General features: G+C 41.9%; 2 protein-coding genes across 2 annotated transcripts; one reads left to right on the top strand and one right to left on the bottom strand.

The window, feature by feature from the left end:
• Positions 1-10,117: 10,117 nt before the first annotated feature.
• LOC133742268 (uncharacterized) lies at positions 10,118-11,329 on the bottom strand. The gene has a single exon (XM_062169966.1). It carries the CDS (start codon positions 11,327-11,329, stop codon positions 10,118-10,120), a length of 1,212 nt encoding a protein of 403 aa, XP_062025950.1.
• A 2,193-nt stretch (positions 11,330-13,522) lies between these two features.
• LOC133727212 (monothiol glutaredoxin-S6) lies at positions 13,523-15,070 on the top strand. The gene is made up of 4 exons (XM_062154827.1): positions 13,523-13,909; positions 14,432-14,505; positions 14,585-14,683; positions 14,814-15,070. The coding sequence occupies exons 1-4, from the start codon at positions 13,758-13,760 to the stop codon at positions 14,867-14,869; spliced, it is 381 nt and encodes a 126-aa protein (XP_062010811.1). The 5' UTR covers positions 13,523-13,757; the 3' UTR covers positions 14,870-15,070.
• The last annotated feature ends 1,529 nt before the right edge of the window (positions 15,071-16,599 follow it).

Genomic DNA, 16,599 nt, shown 5'->3' with positions numbered 1-16,599 from the left:
ACGATGGAAGATGGTGATCCAGGATGTGTACAATGTGAGAGTGGACAGGCAGCTTAGGGGCCAGTCGTACGGGCTCTGAGGAGAACCTCTGAAAGCTGGTTGGGCATGCTCCGTGCCGGACTTCCCGAATGCTGGAGTGGTCAGGGGTTGAGAGGAAGGGAGTCTGGAGAATTATTCTGAGTTGGATGAGGATTCTCGACCGTGTAAGGGCCTTAGGATGGTGGAGGAGCCAGATTCTCGGGTTGCAGCTGCGGTGGCGGCTGTCGGATCTCCGGTGAGGAAGGGGGATGACTTTTCGGGGTCCCTAGAAAGGGAAGAAGCTGGGAATGGTATGATTGGGGCTGATTGTGAGCGAGTCTTAATTGATGACTTAATGGAGGAGGCATCTGAGGAGAAGGATAGAATCCCTAGGATTTCGGAGGTTTTCAATGGAGGAGGATTTAACGGGAAGTCTTTGAGTTTGAAAGGGAAGGAGAAAATAAGGGAGTCTTCCGTATTGGAAGTTCCAAAATCTAGGATTAAGACAGGAGTACGTAGGCTGTCTATTATTGGGCCTCGTAAGTGTATTAAGGACGGGCCTCGGGAGCTTCAGCCCAAACGAGATGGGTGTCTAGATAAGAAATGTGATGGGGGTAAGTTGGGCACACCGATTAGTGGGAAGCATTTTGAAGCAGGCTCTAATTCGGGAAAGAAGAAGGGGTTTGTAGTTGGTAGCCAGAGAAGATCGAGGATTGTAAAGTCCTTGGACTCCCCAAGCAAAGTGTCGAAGTTTCGGAAGGCATGTGTGTCGAAAACCGTGATGGGCTCCGGTCTCAGGGCCCATCACCGGAGCCCATCACGAGCAATGATCATTTTGAGCTGGAATGTGCGGGGATTGGGGGACCTGCACAAGTTCCATGCTCTAAGCAAATTGCTTAGACTCCGCAACCCCGATATTCTATTTATAATGGAAACTAAAAAAAAGGAGATGGAGATGGTTCGGGACTGTAATTCTTTAGGTTTTTCCAAGTGTTTTGTCGTGGAAAGACAAAGAAAACAAAGTGGGGGACTAGCCTTAGCTTGGAAGGACCATCTCCACATTGACGTTGTGGGATACTCTCAGGGTCATATTGATGTTGTGCTGGAGCATAATAATGAAAAAATAAGGCTTGTTGGTTTCTACGGTATTCCCTCTATCCAGTTACGACGTTTCTCGTGGGAGTTACTTAGGAGAATTACTTATGGAGTTGTTGGCCCTCTGGTTGTGTTTGGGGATTTTAATGAAATTCTACAAGTTCATGAGAAATTTGGTGGTGGAGAGAAGTCTGTGACTCAAATATCTCGGTTTCGAGACGCTATTTCTCATTGCAATCTGGAAGAGGTGGATTTCGAGGGTCCAACTTTCACATGGAGTAATGGTACAGTGTTGGAGCGAATTGATAGAGCTTTTGCGAATGGTGCTGCATTTGGTTTCTTTAACAGGTTGCATGTGTACCATGTTGACTATGGCCCTTCTGACCACCTCCCAATTTTCATCATGACGAATGGTGAAGACTTAAGGCAAAAAAGTGGATGCAGAATGAAGCTCTTTGAGAGTTTTTGGGCCAAGAAGGATGGTTGTAGGAATGTGGTGAAGGAGGTTTGGGATAGTACTGAAACTAACAACTATGGGGCGTGTTCAAAGTTGGTTAATTGCATGGATAGTTTGGACAACTGAAGCAAGGCACAAGTTGGCAACATCCCCAGAAGAATTAAAGAATTAAAGGACAGCTTGGGTGGCCTGCCTTTTGATAGTAGACAGTTGGAGGTTCAACAGAAGAGGAAAACTATCCTGAAAGAGCTCCATAAATTGGAACGACATGAGGAAGAAATTTGGAGGCAGCGATCCCGGATTAATTGGTTGAAGGAAGGAGACAATAATACGAAGTTCTTTCACAACTATGCAAAAAACAGAGGGAATCGAAACAGAGTGGCCGGTTTATTTAATTTAGATGATGAATGGGTGAGGGACAGTAATGTGATTAAGAGGCTTTTTGTTGACTTTTTTACTGGATTGTTCACAACCGGGGGCTGTTGTCATCAAGAGGTAATATTGGACAAGGTGCAACATAGGGTGAGTGATTCCATGAATGAGAAACTTCTAGCTCCTTTTCAGAAACAGGATATTGAGTTCGCTCTTAGACAGATGGTTGCATCAAAATCACCTGGCTTTGATGGCCTTCCTACTCTCTTCTATAAGCAGTACTGGGACATTGTGGGTGATGAGGTTAGTAATTTTTGCTTGGGTATTTTGAATGAGAGTAATGATTTGGGTGATGCAAATCATACTTTGATCACTCTTATTCCGAAAATTCCGAAGCCGCTCAGAACTTCTGATTTTCGACCTATAAGTTTATGCATTGTACTTTATAAGTTGATTTCGAAGGAACTCGTAAACAGAATGAAGGGCATGCTAGATAGAGTTATCTCTCCCACACATAGTGCTTTTGTTCTAGGTCGACACATCCATGACAACGTTATTACGGCTTTTGAGACTGTGCACTCTATCTGGAAGAAGGCAGGGAGTGGTGAGTCTTATATAGTGTTGAAGTTGGATATCAGCAAGGCCTATGACAGGGTAGAGTGGTCATTCCTGGAGAAGATGATGTCAAAGCTGGGGTTTGCAGATAGGTGGGTGGGTTTGATCATGAGATGTGTTTGCTCTACGTCCTTCTCGGTTCTTTGGGAAGGACAACCTACTGGTTTTTTTCGACTGACTCGAGGCTTGAGACAAGGGGATCCACTATCTCCTTACCTCTTTCTTTTGTGCTCTGAAGGGTTATCGAGCTTATTCTCCCATGCTGATACGATGGGTTTCATCCACGGAGTACAGGCCAGTAGTTATGCACTATCTATATCTCATCTACTTTTTGCAGATGACAGCCTCATGTTTGCCAAAGCCAAGTTGCAGGAGGTGATTAATTTGAAGCAGATCCTTCTTCTCTACGAATCAGTTGCTGGACAAAAGATTAATTTTGAAAAATATGTTGTGGCGTTTGGTCCTAGTGTAAGGAATAACGTGAAGCAGGAGGTGCAGCAGATACTGGGGGTCCAAGTTGTTCCTTTCCATGAAAGACACCTTGGCCTTCCAACGGTTGCCGGAAGAAACAAGAAGGAGATGTATAAGAAATTGCATGAAAGACTTGATCTTCATCTGGTGGGGTGGCAGAGTAAATTTTTATCCAAGGCGGGTAAGATGATACTAATTAAAGCTGTGGCTTAGGCCATTCCTACCTATACTATGAGCACTTTTAGGTTACCGAAGGGAGTGCAAAAAGCTTTTCAGTCAAAAATTACTAGATTTTGGTGGGGGAATGGTGGAGGTAAGAAGGGGATGCATTGGTGTAAATGGGAGATGCTTTGTCGAAGTAAATGAGATGGAGGCTTGGGGTTCAGGGATTTAGAGTTATTCAATCAAGCTTTACTTGCAAAAACTTATTGGCGTCTCATGCAGACACCACACTCGTTGGTAGACAGACTGCTAAGAGCGAAATATTTTCCGAATGAAGATTGGTTAGCTGCAAGAGTGGGCAGAGGAGCCTCTTTAATTTGGAGGAGCCTGATTTGGGGTAAGGAGGTTTTGGAACTGGGTATGCGTTGGAGGGTAGGAAATGGGGCTCTGATCAATGTTAAAGCTGATAAGCGGATTCCTCAACCTTCCACTTTCAAGGTAATTTCACCCAATTTAGCTCTTTCAACTTCTAAAGTGTCGGACCTTATTAATTCTAATCAGGAGTGGAGGGTGGATTTTATCTTTAGTCACTTTCTTGAGTTTGAAGCAAGAACCATCCTCTCTATTCTGTTGCCCAGAAATGGTGCTTCAGATAAGTTAATGTGGCACTACAACAAGAACGGGGGGTATTCGATGAAGTTAGGATATTGGGTTGCAGCAGAGGAGAAATCAAGAAGAGAGGATGCGCTTGCTTCGGGAAGTGCAATGGGTGGTTGTTCTGGGTCTCAGAACGGGTGGAAAGTTCTATGGTCTAAAGCTTCCTAATAAAATTAAAGTCTTCTTATGGAGAGCTAGCAATAACTTCATTCCTTGTACATGCAGCAGAATTAAAAAGAAGGAAAGTGAGTGAAGATGGTAGGTGCATAGGTTGTAGATGTGATGTTGAATCGGTGGTACATGACTTATGGGAATGTCTGCTGGCTCGAAAAGTTTGGAAACTCACCTTTCTTAGTGAAGTCTGTAATGTTTGGAAAGAGAGAAGCTTCTTCGACCTGTTTCTACATGTATCTACTGTTGCTCGGGATAAGGACTTAGAGTGGTTTTGGGGTGGTGGCTTGGCAGTTGTGGCATGAAAGGAATAATAGGATGCATGGACAGATGGCGTTGACGGCTGAGGACTTAATTAATAAGGAGCTGCATGGTGGGAGGTGTATGATCAATGGGGTTGTGGAGGTGGTGATGCACTACTTGGTGCAGGTAATAGGCAACAGGTGTCTTGTAGTGGAAGGAGGGATGTGTAGCAAGGTGTCGACAATGGACTAGGTAGCATAAGGAGTAGTAGGCAAGGTGGGTGGGTGAAACCAAGGCCAGGCTTTGTCAAACTCAATATTGATGGGGCTTTGAATGGGAATCTAGGAGTGTATGGTACAGGCGCAGTGGTTAGGAATGATAGGGGAGTCTGCCTTGGAGTGTTGGCAGTACCATGTGTGGGGTTTGTTAACCCACAAACATGTGAGTTTATGGCTCTGGTCAATGGTTTACACTTCTGCATTCAAGCAGGCTTCACTCACTTAGAGATACAAAGTGACGCACAAAATGTCTTCTTGGCTCTAAATTCCAGCCTTGAAGACCTCAGCCCGGAGGGAGCCCTAGTGGATGAAGCAAAGGAATTGTTGAGTTGTTTTCAGTACTGTAGTTAGGGTTTTATCCCTAGAAATTGTAATAAAGCTGCTCATAGTGTAGCAAAAGCCGCTCTTTCTCTTCCGTTTCCCACTTAATATTGGTGGCAAATGGCCCCGCATTGGCTTCTACCAATTCTAGTTGATGAGTCTAGTACTGAAGTCTTAAGTGGAGTGTGGTACTCTTCCCAACCGATTTGTGGTGGGTTTAATAAGGTCACTATATACTCCTTGATGTAGTCAATTATTGATGAATGAAATTTCGTTTCCAATAAAAATAAAAAAAAGTAAAAAAATAAAAAAACCAGAACTAAACTTTTCAAAATTAAAGGCAGAGAGGGTAGACAGTGATAGCTTGTTTGACCAAGTGATAGGAGTATCCGAACTATGTCCTAGATTAGCAATAGAATCGTCTCCACAGTTAAAATCAAAGAGGGAAGACGAAGACAGCGACAACTTGTTTGACCAAGTGATAGAAGTATCCGAACTATGCCCTAAAATAAATATTAGCAATAGAGTCGTCTCTATAGTTGGCTTCACGAGGGATATCTGAGAAATAGACCTCAAAGTTGCTAGCAATATTGAGAATGTCCTTCACGAGGGTATGAAGACACTAAGGCAGAAGGCACTCTTATTGATGGCATTGATAATAAGCTTCGAATCACTTTCAACAATAACTTTCCGGCAATTTAAAAACAATTATAGTTTATTTTTATTTATTTTTAACCCCACCCGTCCATGCTCTTGATGAGGCTCGAACACATGACCTCTCAAATAGGAAGGCCGTGTATTATTACTCCACCAAACACACGCACCCAACACAATTACAATTAGTTTTTTGAGAAGTAGATAATTTCATTACTTATCCATGCCCAGAAGGCACGTACATCATATGATGTCTTACACTAAATAAAACCTAGATTGTCTAAGTTGTTAAGCACATAACATATAACCCTCATTGAGAACAACTTGACCATAAATTTTAGACCTAGCCATAAGAAGACAAATCCAAATCTACCTAAATCCTTGCTAGAGTAACCCTAATTGCCTAGAGACCTCATTCGGTGTACAATTAGAGAAACTAAACTTAAATAGCAACAGACTGAAAATCAAATGCTAGGTACCGAGACTGACACAAGAAAATGCCTAGATCGGGTCAGGGCCCACTACCTCCCTTCACAAGAGGGAATTACTAGAAAAACCTAGCAGCAGCCCATTGGCCCAATGGAAGACAACACCCAGCCCAACCAGCTTGGCCCGACCCAATTCAGCCTCCCTTTCCCTATGCTTGGTTACACAACGAGCGAACACCGCCGCCGTGAACGAAGCCACCACCGCACTGCCGTGAGCGAAAGCAAAACCACCGCCGTCCTGCCTCAAAGCCCGCCACCACTACCACGACACCACCAACATAGGACATCGTCAACAACTAAACTTGAATCCCAAGATCTACAACACCCAAGCCGCCAAAAGCGAAATCCTGTGGAGAAAAACATCACGGCTGCTAACATCGCCGCCATATCACCCCAACCACGCTGTCCGCGACAGCTTTGAGTCGATGCCCGCAATCATCCAAGCCGCAGAGAAGATTCGACCAAACCATGCCTACCACCGCTGTCAGTTCCAAGCACCGCCATCCAAAAGCTAAAACAAACCCTTGACCATCAACACCTGTCCAGCAGCTTCACAACATCGACAAGGCTAAGCCAGTGCCGACGCCGAAACACCACCAGACGAGCAGAAACTTCAGCAGAAAAAATCTAGACCAAACGCGGCGCGTTCTTTTGATGGGGATAACCTATTGTAGCAGGTTGTTTAACACAATTACATGCAATTAGTTTCTTCCAATACTTCATGAATTTATTTCAATACCGTTTGCCAAAGATTCCAACTATTCACAGTGCTGGAGGTGATCTTCCATCTCTTATAAATTTAAGAAAACTGGATTTTGTCATGATTGCACATTTGTGCATAGATAAAGCACGTAATGCATGCCTCATATTTCCCACATAAGTGGTATGAAGCTAATTATATAGCTGGCTAGTTTTTTTTTTTTAATTGCTTAAAAATCATAATTTGGGGTGGGAAAAATCTGGTGAATTTTTTATTTTTGGAAAAAAAATTTCAAGATAAGTTCCAACGTGGTTAGACATCATGGTGTCTTTTCACGTGCTTAGCTCTCTCTTGCAGGCAGGGGCATTTTCCATATTTTTCTGTTTTCTTACTTGTGTTTACTCACCTTCTGCAGCATTTTAGAACTAATTACAATAGGATAAGTAATGTGCTACTGCAGATAATTTTTGTTGATGAAAAGTTTTCGCGCTAAAACCCAAAGGGCAAAGGGATCAAAACCCCAAGTCAGGTGCTGATTACCAAATTTACCAGACTCCCATCACGTACTCAAATACAAGCTAAAAAAGAGAAATTTAATTAACCAGCAATATCACCAATCCCATTAGCAACCAAAAATGGATCCGTCTCCTCTAAAGTGAGGAGGATGTGAAGTTATGTCAAGTTCATAAAATCTTGACTGCCCATATAATCTAATGGTCCTAACACTCAACACATCACTCTTATCACCAATCTTTAAAAATTTTGTGTAAACACCGCTAACTTGTCGTTAAGTCTTTAAAAAAAAAAAAAAAAGTTTAACTCTTAACAGGTCAATCTTTCTCCAGCCAGTGCGTCCAAAGCACTGCTGCGTTCATAACATCCTTTGGTAGAAAGGTAGTCATGCGCCATAATTTGGCTTTGACCTCCAATCCTCATGAGGATTGTTTGTAGTGTAACAAACCAAGCTTCAAAAAGGGATCTTCAATGAGGACTGATAGTCTTGAACCATGACTGGAAATTCAATATATTAGGGACAACGTGCAGTAAGGGAAAACCAGTCTTGCCAAATTCAATGTGTACCTTCCCATCAGTTTTCGTCTTCATGCTTTTCCTATTCAAATATATTGATTCCTATGTTTAATTTGGGTATCTTCAAATCAAAATTTTCAGGAGCCCTAAACTTATGTTGTACAGAATACATCGAATTTGTACTTATGAAAACAAATTAAATAGCATACATAGGATCATTATTTCTTGATGAATTTTCCAATTAATAGAACTGCAAGAAGTCAGTTTCATGGTTAATGCAGCCATGGATGCCAAGAGAAATATCAAATGAAGCACAAAGAAGGAATTGGAGGCAGAGGAGAAATAAAAATGACTAGAAATCCCTAACTTCGATCTGAATTTAGTTCGAAGACTAGGTTTTTTTTTTTCCTTCTTCTTGTGGTATTTTAACGACGTTAAGATTGATTTGAGAAAAACAAAAATCCAAGAAAGATTTTTAGCTTATGTGGCACAGTTAAACTCATTGGATTAGGATTTTATGAAATTTATGTAAATTAACTTTAGAGGATCCAAATCAACCAAAAATCAAGTACAAGTGGAGTAACATTTTTGGCCGACTTATGCTGGTGAATTCATACATAAATGATGCATACAAGTAAATAAGAAATTTAATTCTGTGATTCGATCTGTTGGAGATACAAGCTAATATACCGCGACTTTTACTCCCCCCTCTCTCTCGCTCTGCTAGGGTTAGGGTTTTCGAGTATTTTGAGTTGTGCGGCGTCCCGCTTCATGGCTGCTGCTATTGCCTCCATGACTGCCAGGCTAGCGACCAAGTTGTCGCTCAGAGAGGGTGAAGAACCGGTGGACTTGGGGAACCTTAGGGTTCCGGGTAAGGAATTTCTTGCTCGCCGGTTTTACTTGGTGGGGAAACTCAACACTTGTAGGGCGGTGGTTTTGGAATCGTTCCGGAGTGCGGTTCGATCCATGTGGAGGCTGACGGGGACGGTGGAGGTCCAACCCCGGGGTGATCGTTTTCTTTTTACGTTCACTCATGAACGTGATGTTGCGAGGGTGAAGAAGGGAGGTCCATGGGGATTTCAACGGGCTATGATTTTGTTGAATGACTATGATGGCTTTTCAGAGATTGCTGAGGTGAAACTCGACTTCGTCTGGATCTGGTTTGTGCTTCAGGGCATCCCACCGGGTATCTTGACTGAACCCACGGTCAGTTTGGTGGGAGGGACGATTGGAGAGGTCTTGGAAGTGGATCGATTGGCTCTTCGTCGTGGAGAAGCTCGGGTTAGGCTTGTTCTCTTCATCAACGATCCGGTGCGTCTGGATCGAAGGGTTAGGGTTTCTCCCACTGATGTTCTGACGTTGCGCTTCCGGTATGAGCGATTGTTGGGACGTTGCAGACTGTGCTCCCTTTTGAACCACGGTGGGCAACGGTGTCCTAGGGAGGATGCTTCGGAAACTGACACTGTGGTGGAGGAAGGCTCGCAGCCGGTTTCGGGGACGGCTCTCCCAGGCATTGTGTTTCGGGCTAATTCTCAGCCCTCCCTCTCCTTGCCTTCGACATTCAAAGTTCCGAACTTACTGAAGAAGAAACAAGTGAATATCCGTCCTATCCCGGAGCTAGTGGCTTTGCCTGGGTCTGAGAGCACGACTGCTTCTGGTCCAGTTGTGGGGGTGCAGCGCCCTAGGGAGGAGGTGGACACTGAGGATGGTAAGCGAGCTAAACATGGCCTAGCTCTTGTCCCGACAACTTTGCAACCAGAAAACTTTGGTTTGGAATTCTCCTCAGATGGGTTGGTGGAGGTGAAGGTGACATCGCCTCCCAAAGTGTATAAGAAGAAAGGTCAGCCTAGGGGACAACGCAACAAGGTTAAGCAGGTGGTGTCTGTGAGCAGAAGCTCTTCCATGGCCTCAATCGAGGAGGGTTCTGGCAGTATGCCTAAGGGAGAGGCAGCTTTACCTGTTTCCCAGTCCGAGTAGGAGATGATCCTCTATGCCAACTAGGGTGTGATGGGGCCTCTTGGTTTTGGAGACGTACACCAGAAGGGTCTTAGGCGTCAAAGAAATCAAGAAGGTGTCACACTTTGGAAGTCATAGGGTTCGTGTTTTTTTAGTTTATTGCTTTTGCTGGCAGTTTCTTTGTTTTGGATTTTAGCTTTTTTGGATTTTTTGCGTTTCAGTTTATCTGATGAGCATGCATTGTAATATGAGGGGTGGTTTGTACCCTTCAAGCTTGACCGGGAGAGGTCGTCATGATTTTCATCAATGGATTAGTCTTCCGTTGCCCTAAAAAAAAAAAAAAAAAAATTTAATTCTGTGGCTTTGAAAGAAATTGCACAAGAAAACTAACAAATTAAGCAAAGCAATACAATGGTAGAATTCAAACACATTAAATTTTTTTATTTTCTTCCGAGAATCCGAGGGTAGGAAATTCATCAGCATTGTCCAAACTATATTGAAGTCTTCGGCCTTCATTGTTAGAACTCTGCCATCCGTTGTCAAATCTTCGGCCTTCATTGTTAAACCTGCGCCCTCCGTTGTTGAATCTCCGCCCTTCATTGTTAAATCTCCGCCCTCCATTGTCCAAACCGCGTTGCCTCTCATCCACCTGCGGTGTTCGAAATTCCTTATTGACATCAACAGTCACTCTCTTGGGGTGGGCAGAGTTACTCTCACCTTCTTTTTTCTCGTTCAAACTCTCCCTCTTCTTCATCTCCTCATATTCTTTCAAAGTGTACAGACGAGGAGTGGACTGGTTTTGCACGCTACTAGTATCACCTTCTTGATTAGTGTCCTCCCCGTCCTTTTTCTCTCCTCCAGCAGCAGCCTTCTGCTTCCTTAGTTTTCTTCGCAAGCTTCCATTCTTGTTTTGGCTTTTCTTCCCATCAACACTCTTGCTGCTGCTACCACCATCTCCATCATTATTAACACCCTCCTCCTTTGATTGCTTATCTCCATCTACTGCTTCCTTTGTCTGTTGCTTTTCCGCAGCAGCATCGCAGCCTTGAGTCTCCCTCTCCTTCTCCAACTCCAGCACATTCTTCTTGTCACTATGCTCCGAGTATGATCCAGTCCTTGTTCCTCGATTCTGATAAGCACCGTGGCCAAACCCTCTACCGCGTCTCTGCTGATAATAGCCTTGATGACTCTGAATCTGATTCTTTGCTTCTTCTTTCTGAGTCCCTTGAATTTTATTCGAGGAGCTAGGACTAGCAGCGGCTTTGGCAGCACCATTCTCGGATTTTGACTCCAACTCCGACTTTGGCACCCACTTTTTTTTAACGACAGGGGCATGAACTCCTTGGCCTTGGTTTTGCTCATCATTATATTCTCGAGGAAAATTTGGGCGTCTTCTAGACGAAGAAGGGCGATGAGTGGGGAAGGCAAGAACCGAGTTGAGTAGGGTATCTCGAATATTCTTCTTCTTCTGTTGCTGCCTCTCCTCCTCCTTCTTTCTCTCGGCTTCCTTGGCCTCCTCTTTCCTCTTCTTCTCTGCTGCTAGAAAACCAGCGTCTGCTTTCGCATCGACGATGGCAATCATTCTCCTCACATCTGATGATTGCTCGCCCAACAGATCAAAAGCGTTGGCGAGACGAGCCATGGTTGGCAAAGGGTTTTTGAAACGCAGAGAGAGATGGCTGAGAATTGAGATATCTCAGAGAGAAACTTTGATAGCAATCTTAGATTGCAATCAGGATTTATGGTAAAGAAGGTCTTCCCTTGGGGTTATTTATAGGCTACTGAGACCGTCTAATTCCTTGTTAGGCTGGTATTCCTTATACAACTTGGAAATAGTTGGTGTTCCTGAAACGATGTGTAATTGTGATATTACTGGTTTCCTTCCTCGATCTGGATTCTTTACTTGCTCCGCAATCTAAATCCCGAAAGGATTCCTGATTAATTCACATTACTTTTTTAGGGTCTCATTAAAATCAATATATATCTTATTATTCGCCTAGATTGACTGCATTAATTAGTAAAATAAGACTAATTTTTTTTTTTAGAAGGTATCTAAATTTATATTGGCAATTTAAAACTTGCAAATCCAACTTGAATGTAAATGTCTCTGTGGAGGATCAGTTAACACCTTACAAACTACCTGCTTCAGCATGCTCGTACGTACACTTCTGTATATTGAAGTTTAGATCGAACGTGGCTTATTATATTTTAAATTCGACTAATAAAAGTCATAGAGTAGGATTAAAAGGTTTTGATGCAAGTATATATCTTCTAAATGACAGTCCAGTTATTGGAGGTGAATCAAATTTGTAACCTGATGTAATTGATGAATGGTGGAAAGACGACTATTCTCATACAGTCATACGGCAATATGATGCATCTAGCTATTTCATTTGAGCAATTTTTTTTATATTTTTTTTGTAATCTCTACAAAGAGTAGATGAAAACAAATAGACAAAAATTGGTGAAACATAATGAACAAGGGTGCGGCTATTGCCACCCTACCATTTAAGGTTCACCCTACAAATATTTGAATTATCCCAAGTGCAAAATGACTAATAAGTACACTAATTTTCTAAAATCCAAATATGTGAGGAAAAATAAATACATAAGTAATTAATTAAATACAAAGATTACTTAATTTCTCATTGGATAACATTAATTTTTATCTTCTCCACCCAAATTTGAATTTATTTTTGTCCTTTTGTTGCCTCCTCATCGTTAATTCGTTATTCAATTCACAAAACCATTAGTGTTAACTTTATCAAAATCTTTGTAATACCATTTGTGAACACCGAAAGTAAAAATTTAAAACACAAAAAAAATAAAATCAATCTCATCTTCATTGCTCATAGTTCTAGACATACTAATTTTTTTATTTTTTTTTAAGCAACGTATTAATTTTTTACATGGATTGAAATAGAGAACATTGAAAGTCTGAAATTGAAAAAAAAAAAAAATTAAAAAAATGAAGGTAAATTAGATTATGATTTAATTTTTTGAAATATATTATGATTTTATTAGGAAATTTTAATATATTTTAGTTTTTCTATTGGTATAAATTAAATGAGAGATTTTCGTTAAAAATATTTTTTTCAATTGGATATATCATATAAGAATATTCTTGGAAAAAGAAATGTGTTAGATAAGTAAATTTAATAATTGAAATTAAAATATAATTTGTAATGAGCAAGTAGGGTGAACAAAGAAAACTGAGTCGCACCCAATGAACAATCGTTTGAAAAAAATAACCAACGCGTCATGTACTGCCAGCTGTCAATTCAGTCAACGCATTCGACCAAACATAAAAACAGTCAACGAAGAAACCAGCCCCTTTCCGTTTTATAAACACCAAATTAATCTGGCTTCAGGAGCCGTGTATGGCTCATATATCGTCATTGCCTGCGCTACATCACACCCAATCATTACCCCCACCTTCAATGTTCAAACAAATGCTGCCCGGGGCCCACACCGCCATGAGAGGAGGAGGACCTCCTCCTTTTTCTCTCAAGCTAATAATCCCTTCCAATATAATAACCCCCCTCAAAAGAACAAGAATCAACCGCCACCGACCACCAACCTTGTGCCTCGGCAACTCCATGGGCGACGAAGGCGGCGCTGCAACGACGGAGACTCGACCAATTGAGGCGCCGACGAGGAAAAAAGAAGACGAAGAGACGGAAAAGGAAGTCACGCCGCCGCCGGAGAAGCCGGAGCCCGGGGATTGCTGCGGCAGCGGCTGCGTCCGATGCGTTTGGGACGTGTATTACGACGAGCTCGACGAATATAACAAGCTCTACAAAAGTGATTCCACCTCCACCTCCACCTCTTAGAAAATTAGAATTTCGATTCGCTTTTGTTCTTCGATTGGATTCAATTTGATATTTGTAGATCCTCTGTTGTTTCTTGAAAAATTTGAAATGAATATAAGCTAGATTTGTGTGAATCGATTTTTTCAATGTTGGGGACGTTTTTTTAGTGGGCCGAGAAGAAAGGATGAATTGTTAATGGGCCTGGCCCGCGGATTTTTGGTATAAAAAAAGGGACAGCTCGATCGGTGAGGTGAGGATATGGGGGGGTCGGAGTTTGTGATCGTTACGGTGGCGGCGGTTCTGCTGTTGTTGGGAAACGACGTCGTTGAGGCTTCGAGCTCACCATCGGCGTTTGTGCAGAACGTCATCTACTCCAACAAGATTGCCATCTTCTCCAAATCGTATTGCCCGTACGTTCTCGCTTCTTCAATTTTAGGTTCTGAATTTGATGTATTTAGGGTTTTCAGCTCAAGTTTATTACCAATCAAATTGGGATTTGAGAACGATCAAATTGCCGAATCTAATGTTGTTGTTGGTAGAGAAATGTGTGGAGTTTTCAATTTAGGGTTCCAATTTTGGTACTTTTTTTACTTCCAATTAAAAGTCCCTTTGTCACCCTTAAGCAAAATCTAGTTTTAAGGAACAATAGAACAAGACTCCCTCAATTATTGAACTTGTCTTGTTTAGGGAATTGAATCAGTTGTTGTCGAAAATATCTCACAGAACGAACAGGCAAGTCATTGGGATGAATAATAAGCGTAATACATCCAAAGTTGATTCAATTGCCTTTGTATATCTATGTAGTTGTGTACATAATCATGCCTTGGATTGTTTTCATTCATCTCATAGTGGACAGTACTGTTCATGACTTCAGAAAATAACTTAAATTTAAGTCCTGTGGAATGAGGAGCTGTGTATGTTTTTGCTTCCAGGTATTGCTTGCGTGCCAAGCGCATATTCGGTGAATTACATGAGCAACCTTATGTTGTAGAACTTGATCTTCGAGGTAAGAAATGGATATGGTTGTTTTACTCAGCTGCTTTTCCATCATGTGGAAAGGATTCTGAATGAGCTATGTGTTGTAGATGATGGGGGGCAAATTCAGAGTGTTCTTCTAGATGTGGTAGGCCGATCCACTGTCCCACAAGTATTTGTGAATGGCAAGCACATCGGTGGTTCTGATGGTTAGCTCTCATCTGCTGTGTGCTTTTTAAATCAACATGTTTTCCTTCTTTCTTTGCTTTAATAGTCGATCAGTTATTTATCTGCCACAATTTCCTCATTCTATTTATAACTTGCGCTTTTTCAATTCAGATCTCAAAGCCGCTGTTGCGAGTGGCCAACTTCAGAAGCTTCTTAGTATAAGTTGAGAATGCATTGGAAATCAAGAAACACAAGTAGACTAGCATCTGATATGAAGCTGCATCTGAACACTTCTGGGAGCTTAAGATTGTGAGATGACACTATAGTATCTCAATATTAATGCTTCATGTAATTATTGATGTAGTGCTGAATTTGCTCGAATTCATGGAAGAAAAATTAAATGTAGTTTTCGACAACATTTTGATGCATCCCAAATTTGTGATTGCTGCAGAGATCTCATTAATCTGTCTTCCTTACTATGAATTGGAAGTATTTAGTTGCTTAAAAGGCTGATTGTATTAACCGGCATATCAGGTGGTCATTACATTACCATAAAGAAAACATGCGCATTTGACAATCTCCAAGAAAACATGTCTAATCTCCATCATCAGAATGTTCTTCAACAATCCTCTGTGGTTAATAAGGACATCATGCTAGAAACGGAACAATTGATATCATACAAAAAAGATACATGTATGTGGCCTCATACCACCATATGAGCCTATGAGGCATGCATTTTGGTGTTTTATCAAGCATTCGGTTTTCTATCACTTAAAAGGAGACGGAAGATCCTCCACAACATTATAAAATCTCTGGTATGTGTTTTTTTTTAATTTTTTTTTATAAGTCATCACCTATCAAAATTATGAAATATGGGAAGAAACTAACCATGTTTAGAAGTTCAATCAAGATGTTTTTCTAAAAGATACAGCCTCACTTACCACACTATTATGCCATTTGTTTAGTTTTGAAGTTGAAGATTTATATCGTCTCTATGCTACATTCTTAAATGGTTCGATTATTAGCTAAAATCATCTTTTCATTAACTAGATTCTTAATGCCATGAACTGTAATAAAAGCTGAGAAAATTATGTTTGATTGCTAGCAACTAGGAGGTAAGGAATATAGTTCTTTTCAAGAGAATACGCATGTATGTATTCCAAATCATAGTGAGTTGAAACTGATATCTAAAAATCTAACAAAATATTACGAGTTAGGTACAACATAACATCAAATTGTCCCCCATCCGAACATAGCTGGACCATTTAATATATGTTACTTTGAAAATATATACATTTTTTTTTTTGAAATAGGACGTCAAGCCTTTCATATATTCGAATATAAGTGATTACACAACATGACCTACCCCCGAGAGGGCCACGTCAATATCAAGCCATGCATGCTACCCTAAAGCAACCAAATGAAATCACTATGGTAATAGGACCCATAACCAGAACCTAGACAATGTTAGGGCAAGAAAAGAAAAATAAAAACCCCAACTTAATCGACAGAACCCAGGACCACCCTGCGCAGAGGGGGCTCCTCCGATATCCCAAATGCGAACCCAAAACTGATTGGGCCTGAGAACCTTAGCCAACAAGAGGCCGGCCGGAAGCAATGCCCAAGCCCAAGCAAAAGAGGCCCAGGCCCAACAGAAATTGCTCTGGGCACCCAATCAAGCTGCACACCACCACCATCAGTTACATCACGCCGGGAGAAGAAAAAAGCCGTCGAAGCCAACCATGGAGCCGGACCCTCCGCACCCAAACTTCCAGCCTTATTCCGACGCAGCCCCGCCCATACAGCCAACATGTCGGAGGTCGAGGATCGACCACTACCAGGAGGAGTGGCCTGCCACTCAGAAGCCACCCACCAAGCTCTAGAATTCCGAATCGGACCCAGCCTCCGGCCAACGTTGGACGTCTTCCCAAATCGGAACCAAGATCCTCCGTTGCCA

The sequence above is a fragment of the Rosa rugosa genome, chromosome 1 (assembly GCF_958449725.1).
Source record: "Rosa rugosa chromosome 1, drRosRugo1.1, whole genome shotgun sequence".
In the NCBI taxonomy this organism is placed as follows: domain Eukaryota; kingdom Viridiplantae; phylum Streptophyta; class Magnoliopsida; order Rosales; family Rosaceae; genus Rosa; species Rosa rugosa.
This window is presented reverse-complemented; position numbering and strand designations above follow the sequence as displayed.

Excerpts from the sequence above, each read along its gene's own strand:
- LOC133742268 (XM_062169966.1), bottom strand. The coding sequence starts at position 11,329 with ATGGCTCGTCTCGCCAACGCTTTTGATCTGTTGGGCGAGCAATCATCA.
- LOC133727212 (XM_062154827.1), top strand. The coding sequence starts at position 13,758 with ATGGGGGGGTCGGAGTTTGTGATCGTTACGGTGGCGGCGGTTCTGCTG. Across the intron at positions 14,506-14,584 it reads TGTAGAACTTGATCTTCGAG|ATGATGGGGGGCAAATTCAG; the intron begins GTAAGAAATGGA and ends TATGTGTTGTAG. Across the intron at positions 14,684-14,813 it reads GCACATCGGTGGTTCTGATG|ATCTCAAAGCCGCTGTTGCG; the intron begins GTTAGCTCTCAT and ends TTTTCAATTCAG.